Consider the following 19152-nt stretch of genomic DNA (forward strand, 5'->3'; position numbering starts at 1 on the left):
ACGTTGATCTTAACCCTATCTGACCTTCTGTGTATGTTCCATTTAAAAATGAACAAAACAATTTACACTGAATAAATTAGAAATTAGATAATGAAGAAGAATATATAAGGTATTACTTCTGAAAGTCAAAATACAATTTCGCTACTCGAAAGTTGTAGTCATTTTATGCAAATAAACCATTTGACCCTTGACTATTAACATTAAATCTTCCACAGGGTCAAAACAATTGGCATCATTATTTATCTTTTTTTAAAAAGGGATGGCCTATTGAGCAATGAGTTATGATGAAAATCTTCATAACCGGACATTGGTCCATAGATCTATATGTAAAAATATTGAATATATATGTATAATTGAAATATCACACATTTTATTTTATTTATATAATGCGTCATTTGAATATCGATCAAATATTTTGTTATCACAATACATATCTTCAAGTTGTAAATATATTATAAATAGTCAGCATTGAACAATATTCTATTATGATTGTGTGTACATTTATGTACATTGTAGCACTGAACACATCACCCAATCATATGCAAACATATTTACACATTTTACATTACATATTTGTTTTCTGAAATTAAGACTTTACTTTTGAGGTCCCACTTTTATGAATATAGTATTCTTATACATATATTTGTGTTGAAAAGGAAAAATCTTGTTTTTTCTTAATTTATCATCATTTCATGTCCCATATAAGTGATCGTGATATCAATGAACTGACGAAAATCACTGGACGATAATTCGTATGTAATCAGTGCATTTAATTAGCATTTAAACAGCCCACGTACTTCCTTAAACCTCCATATATAAAGTAAGGGCGATATCAAACTATTAAGCGCAATCAGAATCGCCACCACGGCAAACAGTTTCCTCTCAAAGCTTCCGAAAATGAAACTTTCAGTTAGAAGTATTAGAAAAGGTGTAAACGAAATGATATACATACTTACAAAAACAGACAACGTTTTGAATATGTTTCTAAAAAGCTTCAGACTCGAACTGTGGACCGCTACCTCACTTGGATTTTCCGGGTTGAATTTGAGATTACGTACAGATGTTTGCAACTTTTTGATTTTGTACAAAAGGAAAATATACAAGCAAACGATACCAATATAAATAGGTGTGAACAGGAGAAAAACTCCGATACAAATAAAGGAACAATTGCTAAGAATATCTTCCACAGTGCTGTCCTCATATGAACAGTATTTTGAAGCTGTAGTAGTCAGTATGCACACATACATGAAACAGATCACCCACAACACTAGTACCACGGACGTACGGTTCTTATCCGACACCCATGATGAACTATTCGGAAATTTCGTAATTCGCAGTGTTCGTTCCAGACATATCAAGAGAGTTTGAGTCATCGATATTAAGAATGTCGATAGTGACACGATCAACGTTAAAATACACCTCCATGTTGGAATGTAGTCCAAGCGGCTCTGGAAATAATGATCAATCGTGGATGATCCGAACAACAGATCACTGAAGCTGAGACAGAGGATGAAGTAGACGTAGGTTTTCTTCCTCAGGATTGGCATCGTAATGGTCATTAGGCAGATGATCAGGTTACCGACAATAGACAACAGTCCTTCGATGAACAGTATCAGCAGCAGGTACGGCTTTATTGCAAGGTCAAGGTCATCGTCCAGTATGTCCGTTACGTTCACCTACAGTATAAAGTGTTAATAGAGTCAGAAAAACAATACTGCTGACGTCTTATAAATAACTTACGTTTAGTTCAACTACGTCACATTTAGGAATCCATTCCATACGATACATAAAAGAAACAGTGGGGATACAACTTTGGAGCATGCAAAAGGCTTATAAATTTAGAGTACATTTCAATGTTTGTAAGAAAACATACGTTACCAGTATTCTATGAAACTATAAAGTATATGGTGTTTAAGTCGTGAGAACTTACCTACTCGTATAGTATTGTGCTTGAGTTATGCGAAGTTATAATTACCTAATTGTATAGTATTGTTCTTGAGTCATGTGAAGTTATAATTACCTAATTGTATAGCATTGTGCTTGAGTTATGTGAAGTTATAATTACCTAATTGTATAGTATTGTGCTTGAGTTATGTGAAGTTATAATTACCTGATCGTATAGTATTGTGCTTGAGTTATGTGAAGTTATAATTACCTAATCGTATAGTATTGTCCTTGAGTTATGTGAAGTTATAATTACCTAATCGTATAGTGTTGTGCTTGAGTTATGTGAAGTTATAATTACCTAATCGTATAGTATTGTGTTTGAGTTATGTGAAGTTATAATTACCTGATCGTATAGTATTGTGTTTGAGTTATGTGAAGTTATAATTACCTGATCGTATAGTATTGTGTTTGAGTTATGTGAAGTTATAATTACCTAATTGTATAGTATTGTGTTTGAGTTATGTGAAGTTATAATTACCTGATCGTTTAATATTGTGTTTGAGTTATGTGAAGTTATAATTACCTAATTGTATAGTATTGTGTTTGAGTTATGTGAAGTTATAATTACCTAATCGTATAGTATTGTGCTTGAGTTATGTGAAGTTATAATTACATAATCGTATAGTATTGTGCTTGAGTTATGTGAAGTTATAATTACCTAATCGTATAGTATTGTACTTGAGTTATGTTATGTGAAGTTATAATTACCTAATCGTATAGTATTGTGTTTGAGTTATGTGAAGTTATAATTACCTAATTGTATAGTATTGTGTTTGAGTTATGTGAAGTTATAATTACCTAATTGTATAGTATTGTGCTTGAGTTATGTGAAGTTATAATTACCTGATCGTATAGTATTGTGTTTGAGTTATGTGAAGTTATAATTACCTAATTGTATAGTATTGTACTTGAGTTATGTGAAGTTATAATTACCTGATCGTATAGTATTGTGCTTGAGTTATGTGAAGTTATAATTACCTAATCGTATAGTATTGTGTTTGAGTTATGTGAAGTTATAATTACCTAATCGTATAGTATTGTGTTTGAGTTATGTGAAGTTATAATTACCTAATCGTATAGTATTGTGTTTGAGTTATGTGAAGTTATAATTACCTTAACGTATAGTATTGTGTTTGAGTTATGTGAAGTTATAATTACCTAATCGAATAGTATTGTGCTTGAGTTATGTGAAGTTATAATTACCTAATCGAATAGTATTGTGCTTGAGTTGTGTGAAGTTATAATTACCTAATCGTATAGTATTGTGCTTGAGTTATGTGAAGTTATAATTACCTAATCGTATAGTATTGTGCTTGAGTTATGTGAAGTTATAATTACCTAATCGTATAGTATTGTGTTTGAGTTATGTGAAGTTATAATTACCTAATCGTATAGTATTGTGTTTGAGTTATGTGAAGTTATAATTACCTAATCGTATAGTATTGTGTTTGAGTTATGTGAAGTTATAATTACCTAATCGTATAGTATTGTGCTTGAGTTGTGTGAAGTTATAATTACCTAATCGTATAGTATTGTGCTTGAGTTATGTGAAGTTATAATTACCTAATCTATAGTATTGTCTTGAGTTATGTGAAGTTATAATTACCTAATCGAATAGTATTGTGCTTGAGTTATGTGAAGTTATAATTACCTAATCGTATAGTATTGTTTGAGTTATGTGAAGTTATAATTACCTAATCGTATAGTATTGTGCTTGAGTTATGTGAAGTTATAATTACCTAATCGTATAGTATTGTGCTTGAGTTATGTGAAGTTATAATTACCTAATCGTATAGTATTGTGTTGAGTTATGTGAAGTTATAATTACCTATCGTATAGTATTGTGTTGAGTTATGTGAAGAGTATAGTTTGAGTTAGTGAATTATAATTACCTAATCGAATAGTATTGTGCTTGAGTTATGTGAAGTTATAATTACCTAATCGAATAGTATTGTGCTTGAGTTGTGTGAAGTTATAATTACATAATCGTATAGTATTGTACTTGAGTTGTGTGAAGTTATAATTACGTAATCGTATAGTATTGTGCTTGAGTTATGTGAAGTTATAATTACCTAATCCTATAGTATTGTACTTGAGTTATGTGAAGTTATAATTACCTAATCGAATAGTATTGTGCTTGAGTTATGTGAAGTTATAATTACCTAATCGTTTTGTATAGTGTTTGAGTTATGTGAAGTTATAATTACTTGATCACTTTGTACATATGTATAGTGCTTGAGTCGTGTGAACATATAATTACCTAATCGTTTAGTAATAAGTAATAAGTAATAAGTAAATCAATGGACGCAGGCAAGCATATGCCTCTATATCCATATCTAAATCACTCTAACATAATTTGATCTAATAATTTTAATTTTTTTTTTTTTATTATCCTATTCTGATATTGTGTCCAAAAACAACATATGAAAAGTTCCTTGTCCTTCAATTAGTTATTATTCTAGGAAAGTGTATGATTTTCCTATTCCATAGTAGTCCCCGAACACGATAGATATAGTCTTCTGTTTCCAATGATTTTGCTCTTTACTCAGCTCTCTTTCCCTTTCTCTTTCGCTTTTAGTTAGATCATTTCGTATCTGAACAGCGGAAAATTTATAATGGTCCTTCAGTTTCTAATGTTTCTGAAAATTGTTTTCTTCGTATCTGGGCATTCTATACACACAAGAACCGGCCGGCTAGTGCCGTTCGCTTCTGATGTCTCCGAGTCTAATAACTTTCCTAATCCTTTTCACTTGTTGACATTGATGTATATCAAATGCATTCAACATGTCTTCTACCATCTCTATATCGGCCTCCATTCGTTTTTTACCTGCTGTCCCTATTGCATGATCGTAAAAGGCGACTAAATTTAGGATCTTATCTTTTCTCTTCTTCCTAACTGACTTTAGCTTTCCTAATGCCTCCCTTGGCACCGCCTCACTTTTGGCCTTGAGTTGAGCGTTCGCCCCTGTGAGGAAGGCTCTGGGTTCTGTCCCCTGGCCGAGACACACCAAAGTCAATAAAAGTGGTAGTTTCTGCTCCTGCTCAGCGCTCAGCATACAGGGAGTGGGACGACTGGTTCTCCTGTTGTCAGTATAATGTGACCGGGTGGGGTGTGTCGCTTGGTGTCTTCGGCGGCATGCTTCAGTGATATAGCACTATAAAAAGGGCAAAAGTTCCACTATACAAGAAGTCACAACATGAATATACCGCAGTCTCCCAAAACACACACCTTGCACAACATACACGCAGCACACCGCATGCATGGGAGGCCGTCCTTACATGACCATAGCTGTTAGTAGGACGTTAATTAATGAAACAAACAAACAAACGAACCATTCGTTTTCTTCCGTCGTGTTCAGATTGCTCAGGGGTTTTAAATAGGACGATGTTATTTCCCCGTTCTTTCGTATCCCTCATTTCTGACACGATCACATCCGTATTTGGCTGGGATTCCTTTGTTTTTATCTGTATTTTAACTTCATAATGTATACAGGTTTTGATATCTGTTATATCAGTTTTATATTTCACATTTACCAATCTTTCCAGCTCTGATATCCTTTGTTCATATTCTTCCATTATTTCTCGACATATTTCTTCGATCTTCCTATCCGTCAATAAACTTTTTCCACTGTCACCCTACAATGTGAACAAAACCACATGGAGTCCGATGTTGATAGGATTTCATATTTGAGTGTGTCAAAGTCTAGGCATCCAATGCAGAAATTACTTTGACATCTATCACATTTCATCATTTTCGTTTTGCTTTCTACGTATTGTTTTGAGCATAACTTACAGCCACTCTCCGTATCTGTACCCGTATCCTGAGAGTATTCATCTGATTGGAAAACGGCTGCTTTGGATCCAGACTTTGAAATGGATTTAGCTCGTGTTGCTACGGAGCCTCCAAGATTCCTTGAACTTCCGGTTTTGCTTTTTGTCTTTTTATAAGTAACTGATTTATACTTGATGACAGGAAACACACATATCAGAAAAAAATGTAGACTAGATCACATTCACACCTAATTCGTTAACATTTACCGCATTATACAATAACAAAATATCGACCAAAAAACTGGTCCGTCACTACGGAGCTCCCTGGAACAAAACTGTAACAATGTTTAGTATAGTGCTTGAGTCATGTGAACTTATAATTACCTGATTGTTTAGTATAGTTCTTGAATCGTGTGAACGTACCTGGCCATATAATGAGGATACCGTCGCGTTGATCATTGTGTAATATCCGCAGTGTTACATCAAACTTCCGGCTGGATGGTCTTAACCTGTTGTTAAAAACAAAACAAAACCCCAAAAAATAATAACAATAAAAATCAATCACGCCAAATTAATTAATTGATGTGCTGGAGGATAACGCACACCCGTACCTATGTTTTTGTAACAAGGGGGCATAACTGTGGGGGTATCTTGGTCGGTTTTGCCGTTGTGTCTAAAACCTGAATCCAGTCTGCCATCAAAAATACCTGTCCACAGATGAAACATCCATTTCACACATTGCCGTAAAATATTGTGTTTATCAAATATTGCAATGTGCGAGCATTATTTTCTTTGTAGATCCAGTCTGATGAGGTCGACCACATGTGTTGTTTATAAAAAAATTGTTGGCTTTTTTTCTTGATTTAACGTCATTCGTATTACTTCGAGATTGTCGCGACGATGTTCGGGAGAGTTCGGAATAATTCGGCATATTTCGAGTATATTTTTCACGTGTACACGTTAAAAACATTTTTTACTTTTATAATCAAAAATACTTTCAGTGCTGCAACTTTATAAAAAGTGTTAAAATTACAAAGTTTAAAACGTAGACAGACTGAGAAAAATATGTATAACACTTAAACAGTTTTCACTATGACAAAAAGAGCGAAGGTTATAGACCATACAACTTTAGATTATAAAAACACAACCGTCGGTCATCGACGATGATAAAAACGTGGTGATGACAGAGTTTATTTGAATACACCTGACATCTTAAACCTTTTCTGCACTTTAACTGACTCAGATGGATATCTGATTTTTTATAAGTTTAGAAAAACAGTTCTAGCTTTTATAAATGTGAAAGGTAAAGCTTAGAATATTTTAACTGCATGTTTTCTTTAAGAAATGCAGATAGACATACATGTGTGTGTCCACACGTTGTGTTGGTTCTCCTTAATTAACAGTATATCAAGTCAACACGTCAACGGTGAGTATTGACGGCCATAAAATTCAGGCGACAGAAATAGGCATTATATGACCACGACCTATTGACATTGTGTCACGAAACCATTGTGAGGTACAATATGTCTGTTACCATAGCAATGACAAATCAGGACTAATCACGGAGTCATATGTATTTTTTTTTCTTTTCAACCTGTGCTAGACTATAAGTCTCATTCAATGCCGAGGGGTTTGCCACATTTTATGATCCCGAGGGTAGAATATCCCTATCATTCATATCCACATATGAAAGAGTATTTTTCTCTCATACCTCGACGTTTCATTGCAATGTTTCTTCTATAATTTGCTGGAATTTCGGAATATATTTGAAAAAAAACCGCAATTGCAAATCAATTCTCGTTACATACAAACTGCGTGATATATTCTCGCAAATTCCGTTCTTTGTATCCGAGCCCATTTACCGAAGAAAAGTGTTAAAATTGTAACGAGAAAGTAGTAATTTTGTTGAAGCTTTTACGTCAAGAGGCTCGCTCCATTGGATACAATACAGCCTTATGAGACCTGAGTAGTGCCTTAGACCAGCCAGTATTAAACCTATAGGTATGAAAGAAAACATGACATCGATTTACAAATTGTAAATTTGATCTATTAACAAAACAAGTACATGCAATTTGTATATTTCATCAGATACAGACGTTATTTCACCACACTTAAAATGTGCTTTTAGGATTTCTTGAAATATATAATGAATTCAGTTACTGCCTAAAACTATATGAGTAAAATGTGAATAAAGTAAGAAGAATGACTTTTATATAAGATAGAGTATATGCTCTATAATATTACTTCCAATCATTATGAATGACGCATTATAAATGTAACTCGGTCATTATGTTCTCGACACAAAGCACGTAAATATGTATACTGTGTCTTTAAATTGCGCTGTTAATCTATTATACTTATTTTTTCTAAATATGAATATTTTCTTTCAAATTTCCATGGTTAATGGAGTCCTTGAGAGATGTTTTGTATCTGTCTAGATCATTTGACTTCCGTGTTTTCCCATTCAATAAAGCCATTTCATAGATTTTATTCATTGCACACGTGTTATATAACTTATCTGCTTTGTGATTGGTGGATTTCGAAGGATGGAAAAGTGGGAAACCTTCCTTTTACTACGACATTTTCCTACGAAATGCTGAATTGAATGACGACACCAAACTAATCGTAGATTCATAACGGTGCGTAAAATCAGTATCGATTCTCATCTTCTTGTATCATGACCATGACCATCAATGAAAACATCTTTCAAATCTCTTATATCAAATAGTAAAAGTTCAAATCGCTGAAAAAATGGCATCCGTCAGTCCTGTACGATGACAACGGCGAATGACTGATGTTGGGTGTGTTTTCGCGCCGAACGTAAATTTGTGAAGTCACGAAAACATAACGATATAAAACGTTACTTGTGTAGTCATTTATGTGCTACAAAATTGATCGATTTCAACAATTTTCCTTGCATTCAGTTCGTCGCTTCAGTTATAAATCATTTATATATAACGGTTAGATAATTAAGTACATAATGAAACTAGATTAGTGAATTCTAAGCTCTCACAGACAAATACATTTAGAATGTGCACTAGGCCATATCAAATTGATTTCTCGTTCGTTGGATTTCCCGTTCTTAATTACGAAAATGTTGCCGGGATCATGTGTAATTAAGTATACCTTAGCAAATTAACAACAAATCTTTTGCATCGAAAACCGTAATAAACCTTTCGAGTACTGTTCACATATAAATTCCAGTTATATTATTTTTTTCGGACTATCGGGCCTTCGAACTAACGGGCCTTATATATAATTAGGACTATTGGACCTTCGGACTAACGGGCCTTAGGACTAATGGGCCTTCGGACTATTGGGCCGTAGGGATATAAGGCGGTCACCTGTAATAATATCACCGTTTCCTGGTCACTTGAATTATTAAAGTGTATTGCCTCTTTCAACATACATGAGTCTTACAAACTTTTACAACAACATAAATTTTGTCAAGTTTTCCCGTCACAACGTGTAGACAGATCTAGAGTGATACTTATAATGCAATAGGGACGCATATTTTGTTAAACGTCCGCCCCCGATTTTGTCTGTTTTGACCGATGTCCACAACACTTACTAAGACTTCGAAATCGCCCAAAGCATGACGATCATATATAATAGGTAATACTATTTTTGTCAACCTTATTCAAATAATATTCTAGACATTAAAGTTAAGAGAAACATATCTAAATTCCGATTATCTGCACATGATTTGAATATATAGAGGGGAAGATACAGGAATATACCTGATTATGTTCATTTTGTAATGATGATATTGAAGATGAATTCCATTTCGTTATAAAATGTAAGGTGTATGAAGTTTAAATTTTATAAAACCATATTATGTCAGAAATCCTAGCTTGTCAAAGTAAATTCAATTATTAAATACACAAAATGTAAAGGAATTTAATAATTTGGGTAAATATATTTCTTTTGCTTTAGAAAGAAGTAAATTGCTGTCAGGTTAAGACCAACAATTGTTACTGTGTCTCTCTCTCTATTCTACAAAAGATGTAGAATTTAATGTTTTTTTTGTTTTTTTATTTTTTATTTTTTCTCATTTACTACATTTGCAGTAAAGAACTGTACATATATTAAAATATGCACAGTGAAAAATGCTTGCTGATGAACTTAAGTGGAAATAATTTTAAAATAGTAGCTATATTCTCACTATATAGTTACTTTTAATATCCATCTGGTTTATATTTATTTGTAAATTAAATAACTAAAAAAATAGTAGCTATGTTCAAAATGTCATTACTTTTTGTCTATTCTAATTTATATTCTTTAAAAACGAATGCTTAAATATCCAGCGTTTTTTCTCTTAACATAAAGTACAATCCCGTAAAAGTTGGAAGTTTTATGAAACAGTCTATAAACTTACCTGTAATTATCTGCTATTGTTCTATCTTTCACACCTAGTCTCACCTGGCCAACAAAATACCTTACCTGTATACCTCAAAATTCAGAATGTTGGCTAAGTGAGAAGACACTTACGGGTGTATCTCTGAACGCCAACATTTTGGATTTACCTGTAGGGTAGTTTGTTGTGACAGTGGTTATAGTATTTTTCCTAAAAGGAGTCCCAATGCCAACAGGTAAATTTACCTGTAAAAGTTACCTGTGTTGATACTTATCTTAATGTATAATGATTATCATACATTGTTTTTTTTCAATAAGTGTTCAGAATTAATATCAGAAACATACATACATAATATATGTTTCAGTTAATATCTATGAAAATATAATAATATAATTTATGAATGAAATTAAATTAAATACACAATGATTTTATTTCAAGAATTTTAAAGATTTCCTTGATATATCTAAAATCTCTAGTATCAATCTCATTAGATTTTCAATAGATTGACACTAAAATCAAGTAAAATTCTTTGAAACCTATTTCACATGGAAGTAACTTTCCCATTCAGTCATATCAAAGAAAAAATCCAAAAAGGAATTATCTTACTTTACTTTAAACATATTTTATTGTGAAACACAAAAGGATCAGGCACAAGTTTTTCAAACTTAAACAGCTGTCTCCTAACATTATAACAAAATTAACATATTATACATGATGACTTAGATATCTTATACAGATCAAACAAATCAAATAATCTTCCTTTAAATAAATTTAATAATAATTGTGTAGTAAAAGCTTTTGTATGCAGCAAATTAAGATGTATTTCCAGATTTTGCTCATTAGTTTCGCTAATTAACTTTGTACGAGCATCTAAATAATTTGAACATTCTAAGAAATAATGATAAGCATTTTCACAATGATTTCCCCATTTTGTACAACGAGAATATTCGACTATATTTGAACGGAAAAGATCGTCATTTAGAGTGCTACATTTGTACCTCAATCTGGTGTGGGAAATATTCAATTTTCTGTCACCATAGCTAAAATAAATTGGTCGATGAGAGACTAATTTATTGGGAAAGAGCAGTCTTAAAAGAAAAAATGGATAATGACTTAATATCATTATCTAAATTATTCCAGTTTCTTAAAGTAGACGGTAAGAAAGACTTGAGAGTGGAGGATAGTCGATAGCTTGGAATACTCGTTATTGTTTCTTAGAGTATATTGAGTATTTTCACCAACTGTGTGAGGTAATAGATTTGAAAGAAAGTTAGGAGTTTTCATCTATGTAATGATTTAAGTTTTCATCTTGCTCTCCTATCACTTATTAATTAGTAATTCTAAACCTGATTCACTATCAAGAGATTCATTCTTGTTTGCAACTTTTTGAGAATTACAAGACCTACAACATATGGACTTGAAATAATTTTGCCAGTATTGCAATATAATATTAACATCTATAATGTGTATTAAAATGAATATGATTAAGACTCAAAGTAACAGTCTTTAATCTCATTTCATTTAGTATTCATTTTCATAATTAAGTGACCTTTAAAAGTATTTTGTATCTAAAATACATATAGAGCATTGAAACCCAATTATATATTGTTACCAATGTTTAGAAAACATCATATATGCGTGTTTGTGTCGGCTTCAATATATTACCAACTTAAACTATAATCAATAGGTCAAACTTTTCGACAAAATTAATTTAAACTTTATGATACTCATATTGTTTATCTCCATTAATTTTCTAACCAAATACTTAAAAAAGTATAAAAGAAATCAACTATGCACGGTCACAAGAAATGAATGTTGGCTAAAAGAATGTAGCCCTGGCGAACTCCTATGTCAATACAGCATTCTGTTACATTAAAGATACACTGTTCAACAATCCTGTTTTTCTGATAAAATTGAGATTTAATTTGTAAAAAAATATATCACCTGGAACCCAAAACGCATTGTTCTTGATAATCTGCATGTAGCTCCTTATTAATTCTTAGCATTTATAATGTATATGATTTTATGTATATTAAAGCACCGATTATCTTTAATTAATAATTTTCTACATTACATCTATATATTACATTACATAATATGCATTGTATATTGTAATGAATAAATTGAAGGAATTATTTCCAAAACCCACCAATGTTACCTATGATACTGATTGAAATACAGGTAAATCTCTGGTGACTTTACAGTAGAAAATAAAGACAGCTTATATGAAACAGTATATAATTGCCTTCCTATTGTTTTCTAAAACAACACCTACCTATTGTTGATAACTATGTTGGCGTTCAGAGAACACCCCGATTTGACTGGCAGATGGGTCTGAACGCAACGCGTCAATCATGATTGTCCGTTGTATTATGACCATTGCTAGTTAATCAACACCTCAGTTATAGCCAAGGCCCTGTCAGTGTGTATTTTATCCCACAGTGTGATACAATAGTTTCTTTTATTAACGGTTTTTATTGTAAGACTGGGTAACAGTCGATAATTGTCCAGTTTTAATCGGTTAAACATTGGTGGGGAATTAAACACTGTGCTATTATCTTAGTGATACTTAGTTTTCATTTTCACACATCTACGACAACATGTTAAATACGGTGTGTTCTCAATTTGCCAACTTGAGAACAAAGAAAAGTGTTGGTATAGGAGAACAATAGAAAACCAATTATAGTCAGTTCCATATTAAGTTTTACCTGTGTTTACCTGTATTCTTTTACCTGAGCTACCTATAGTTTGTCAAAAATGGGGAAATAGAGATATATCAATATACAGTACAGTAGAAAAACAAATATGCATAATATTTTGTTTGATACATCTTTATTAGTTTCATCATTGCGATAAGAATAAAGAACAAAATTGCATCCAAGTTTCAGGAGAAGTGTCACAAGAAGAGCAAGAGTAATACACAAATTCCACTATCATTATCATAAACACTTATACATTTAATTTGTTATTATTAGGAGAACCCAATCAAGACAATAATGCTTGTAAACTTGGCATGTGTACTAATTTAGCTATATAGAGAATATATCACAAGACACTGTTCAATTATATATAGAATGATACATGTAACAATATACATGTAACTAATTTTAAAATTATATCATATTGTAAAGTTGTATACCATGTACATTGTATACCAAACAATTAACAAGAAGTCAAACATACTATATCTATATTTGTATGTAAGACATTGAGAAAATCCAACTATTTTTCATCAAGAATGATATTTTCGCATTTTTTTTGGAAACATACAGATGGTCGCTAAAATATCCTCCATGAAATAATTACTAAGTATGAGATATTAATAAATAAAATATATTTTTTAGTTAGAATGTAATATTTGGATTAATTGTGATATCTTTTGCTTTAAATGTTACACTGTAATAACGAAAACAGTAAAACTTGGCGAATTTGCATATTATATATATACAATGTACACATGTATATATATCAATGTGCATAACTTTTATCACACTATAAAAAACCTAAGCATTTCTACAGAAGATAGACTCCGGATAGATGGAACACGCATTTTACCCCGAAAAACAGTATTTTTTTAGCAAGTGATAGTTCGAACAATGACATTTTATAATATATTCTATTTTGGATAATCGTACATGTTCAATTATGAACGTAACAGTAAGATTATTGTCGGCAAATTAGTACAATGGGACCCCTAAAAATGACGATATATTGCAGTACATTTCAGTAAAATTGTCAAAAAGGTATACGTAATTTCTAATGAAAACAGGCATATACAGTGTAAACATAAACTGTATGATAACATAGTAACATAAACTTAGTTAGCATTTAAGTGTATATGTAGATGAAGTTTAAAGTGAATAGTCGGGCAAAGAAAACCAGTCTACATGCGTTCAATGGCCTTCCAAAAGTTCTCACATATTAATGTGACGGCCAAGTTCTGCTTACGTTTCCCAGTTCTGACCATTAAAGTAAAGGAAAGTTGAAAGCATTGAAAGCGAGGCTGCGTGTAAATGTAACCACGGACATAGTCAGCCGGGAGGACGTTTTAGGATTCCTATACTTTAAATTAATTTCTTCGTACGCACACAGATTTTGGCGAGAGATTTTATTTTTCTATTTCATAAGAAACTATACTGGATACATTCACACCATTTTTAGCGACTTTAGCCATCCTAGCCCGACTGTTCACTTTAATGAAGTTGTATGTATGTATTAATTTTACGTTTGATGTGTTCAATTAACATAATTTAATATCAAGAACCTGGCTGAGTCTCTGAAACTGTTGAAGGGCTGCAGTGCCTCTTAGACAGTCTTTATAGTTACTCAACTAAGCGGAAATTGTCTGTTAATACTGATAAAACGAAAATAGTCGTGTTTATAAATAGAGGACGTATACTTGAAAAGGAATCGTGGAGATATAATGGCAATGAAGTTGAAATAGTAAACGATTTTTGCTATATTGGTGTAAAGCTGAAGTATAATGATAAATTTAATCAAATTCAAAAACATTTATCTGATCAAGGTCGTAAAGCCATGTTTGCACTTGTTTCTAAGTGTTTTATTTATATTTAAATTTTGAAACCTTGTTACGTTTATTTGACACGTATGTTTCTAGCATCTTGCATTATGCTTGCGAGTAGTGGGGATCATCGAAAGGGTGTGATATAGAAAAAAATCATTTATCATTTTGTAAGAAGATCCTAAAAGTTAAGAGATCAACTTGTAACGCCATGGTATATTTTGAATTAGGCCGGTATCCATTAGAATGTTTAAGGAAGTACAGAATGATAAAGTATTGGCTTAAATTAATGGTCTCAAATAACTGTATTTTGAATTCCGCTCTTTCATATTTAAGTAATAGCAACACTGGTAATTGTTTCAATTGGATAAACCATGTTAAACATTGTCTTTTTTCTATCGGTTTTGGTTATGTATGGAATCATCACTATCTGTATAACCACAAACATATATTATGTTTGATAAAGCAACGACTGTTTGACCAAAGTCAGCAACATTTGAGAGGCTTATTGGATTCCTCATCAAAATGTATATTATATAAGCATATTGTGAATCATTTTACTATACAACACTATTTGACCAAATATATACCTCCTAAATGCCGAAATGTTTTATCTAAATTTGGTCTATCTGCTCATAATTTGGCTATCGAAACAGGCAGATATACCGATACTGCTAGAGAACAAAGATTGTGCCCTGGTTAGATGTGTATTAATTATCATGATTTAAGAAAGAAATACATAAAACCTTTTTATTGGCGTAAACCATCTATGTACAAGTTGATACAATTATTATGTTGCGAAAATATAAGTGATCTACGTAAATAAGCAAAATTTATATTTGAGGCTATGAAAATGCGATCCCGCCTCCAATAATTTCAGTATAGTTATTTTAGTGTTGTATACTTAACCTGTAAGTTATGTAGCCTTTATATAATACACATTTTGATTTCAATGTATAGTACATTTGTAACTTGTCTATGATATTGTACTAATTACTATGTGATTGTATATATATGTATATGTGCGTATTTTGCACAATTCCAATAAGTTCTGAACTTAAGGAAAATAAAGAATTGAATTAGATTGAGTTAATAGGTGTGGTTTGTTTACATTTTTCGCTGTCAAAATACAGAGCATGCGGTGGTTTTCCATAGGTTACAATTTCAGAACCAGGATTTCAATTACATAGCAACGTAATTAATTAAATTACACATTACATTTTAAAATGGCATTACCATTACCATTACCATTACATGTATTTGCAATGTAATTAATTAAATTACCATTTCTTTACCAATGTAATTAATTAAATTACACATTACTTTCAGTTTTTAGTAAAACAAAAAACTTGTATCCCACGACTGGGCACTATATTAATAACAATAACTATCTTTATACAATACACAATGCATATCCATTTTCATTTGTATAATAATTTAAGATATGCATTCATTAATAAACTACTTTGAATTTCCAAATATAACATTAATATGAAAAGTCATATTAGGAAGTATTTATATTTCACATTTCACTGGACCAGAACTAAACGAATTAAGATTTTCATTACCATTGGAAGGTACTATTAGAAGTAAAATTTCTCCATGACTTGTAAAATGGTTGAAATTTGGCAAAAATTATCCAACGTTAATTAGCGAGGACGGGATCGGGGGGAGACCCTATTTTAGCTGGGGACGGCGCATAGGTGGGCCCCGCGGGGTTTTGTTATGCATATATATACATGTACGTTAGGCCTACTTTAATCTGCAGAATGGTCTCCTCACTTAAAATTAATTTAGATGAGTCTAATTTCCGTGTCATATAATGATTTATAAGTCATCTACGCACTTGTTTTTGGCGATATTTAAACCAGAGACATACTTGATTTCGTTCAAACATAAAGTTCTACATTAATATTTTAGACAAATAATATTCAATCATAAGCTTTGAAATAAATTTTGATTCACACATTTATTTAATTTATTTTTATTTATATATTTCATGTTGTTATTATCATTTCGGGTGGTATACCTATCGACATTAAATCAACATTGAAATCACGCCTAAGCAGATAATGTGTCATAATTCATGTTGTCAGAAACTTTTTAATCATTATCAATCTGTTTTGGTGCTTTTACACACAGAAAAACATAATTACTTGTTTTCATTTTTATCCAGTAAATTTATATATTATTCAGTTCTGAATCGTATCATTACTTAATGGTGTGTATACCCAATGTATAGACATATTAACATACAGACACAGATGGGGATACAGGTATATATACAGTTGTGTAATAATTGCACCTAAATATTTAGATAGTGTAACTATCTATTGGCACATACCTGTAAGTCTGTTGTTATGACCACCAGGACTTTTAATTCTCCACGTTACCCTCATTAAACTCATTCCCTGGGTCCATTCCCTAACCAAATACCAAATGTAACACCTTACCTGATATGATGATCAGTCAAGCGTCACAGCAGGTAGGTATACCTTATTGTTACCTATATGTTACCAGGGGGTCCGTTTATAAGGAAAGCCTAGTTACATCTGTATATAGTAACATTAAGTCTGCGTACTAGACTCCCCTATGTGGTTGTGTTCCAAACAAAACAAAATTAAATAATAATTGTAATTAAACCTACGTATACTTATTTTGTGAAAAATCTACTTTATTTCATCTGAAAATGTATGCAAATATTTTTATTGAATATCTTTCAAAGTATTACTGTACATGTGCAGTATGTGTTCAATTAAGATAATACCCCCTGAGCTAACTAACACCCTGGCTCCGGTATGTACAGGTACATGTACTTGTCCAAAGTTGCATCATATTTTCATAGTATTGTAATTAATTTCCCGAATGAAAGAAAGACGCTCATCGGATTCCATGTGTTGTTGGAATATCGAGTAATTGCTAATGAGATTACATGACACTAGTTTATAATTTATAAGGCTAACAAATTACTATATAGTGTCAAAATAACACTCGTTTCCTTATTATGAAATTTATGTCCGTGCTCACTCAGGCCGCCGTCGCCGGCTTACGGCCTCCTCACCCATACCTGCGTCCCCATTATATTCACTATTTCATCAAATCACCACTGCATTACACCCAAAATTTCTTTATAAATTAATATACAAACATCTAACATCAATTATGTACACACACTGTTAAGAACGTAAAACCACCGCATGCTCCGTATTTTGACAGCGAAAATGTAAACAAATCATCCGTCGCCCCTACTCGCATGAATTATGTGGCTTAGTTTGAACGAATCGTGCATCCTTGGTTCAATCAACACACCTCATCGGTAGAATAGATATCACTCTACATGCAAAAATTGTCGTTTTTTTAAATTTCCCTCTCAATATCTGTGTCAATGATCGCATTGAAAAAATGTAAACAACTACTGTCGGCCATTCTCGCTTCGAGCTCCCTCTAATGCCGTCTAAAATAAGCGCCCCCTAAGTCAGAGGTACGCACCTCCTGCGCACCCCGATTCCTTTAACCTTCTCTACGGTGACATTCAGCTTTCAGATAATACAGCACACCCGACAATTTCACTCAAGTTCATTCATTGGTATCTTTACTTGAAAAATAAATCATGCACGGGTCAGACGGGGAAACTGAGACTGAAGATGGCTATGTCTAATCCAAAGAGAAGACATGAAGTATCGAAATCAAACTACTTCCGAATAGCCAATGTCGTGCTACGTTAATTTCTATACCAGTATAATATATATATACTGCTATAACTGACGCGTGCACGTGGTCAACCGAGACTAATGAGCTGGGGGCTAATCAGATTATGTAATAAAGGTGTTTAGTGACCTGTCACGCTTTGTTGATTAGCTCACGTCAGGTGTCAAAATATCGGTTTACAGGTACATTGTAAGTTAGCGATCATCTAATTGTTGTATAATGTGATATTTGTTTACACTTCAACACTCTTGGTTTACAGTAAAACACACCGTTCGAACATAACATAAAACATGTGTATCAAGCACTAAATGTATCTACATAGATTGCTGGTTACATGTAAATGTATTTTTATAACAGAAACTACAAAATTATTTACAAATGACATGTCGAGAAAAAACAATGCAAGATTTCGGATATCCAATTCGTTGTGAATTTTGGCCAATATTTATCAATACAAGACAATACTATGAGGCAGTAGTGCCCTCTCAACCAGGCCATAATGGGTTTAGACCCGTTTTCAGGTCATCGTAACAGAATTAAGCACGCCAGGTGACAACTCACAACTCCATCTTATGATTTCCACGCCACGTTATTACATTTAAAGTACAACATATGCATTTTCGCAGAAATCTGTGTTTCTATGAAACGAGATTCAGCTGCATGAAGATTAAAGTAAATTAATATAGAACACGAGTAAACTGTCTTCTGTAGAAAAGCAGCATTTGCTTCCATCCCCACACACAACATCCTGTCCGCCATGCATCTTGACATCTTGGTCGAAGCGCATCGCGATGCATATCGTTATAATGACGTCATGTAATGGTGATGTCATAATATATTCACGTTA

The 19152-nt window shown here is 32.4% G+C and overlaps 1 protein-coding gene across 1 annotated transcript; it reads right to left on the reverse strand.

Moving 5' to 3' along the window:
* Nucleotides 1-395: 395 nt before the first annotated feature.
* Nucleotides 396-6177, reverse strand: LOC138308147 (adrenocorticotropic hormone receptor-like). The gene is made up of 4 exons (XM_069249088.1): nucleotides 6142-6177; nucleotides 5741-5909; nucleotides 5281-5450; nucleotides 396-1676 (listed from the first exon to the last, which is right to left on the reverse strand). The coding sequence occupies exons 1-4, from the start codon at nucleotides 6175-6177 to the stop codon at nucleotides 774-776; spliced, it is 1278 nt and encodes a 425-aa protein (XP_069105189.1). The 3' UTR covers nucleotides 396-773.
* Nucleotides 6178-19152: the final 12975 nt, after the last annotated feature.

The sequence above is a fragment of the Argopecten irradians genome, chromosome 14 (assembly GCF_041381155.1).
Source record: "Argopecten irradians isolate NY chromosome 14, Ai_NY, whole genome shotgun sequence".
Classification (NCBI taxonomy): domain Eukaryota; kingdom Metazoa; phylum Mollusca; class Bivalvia; order Pectinida; family Pectinidae; genus Argopecten; species Argopecten irradians.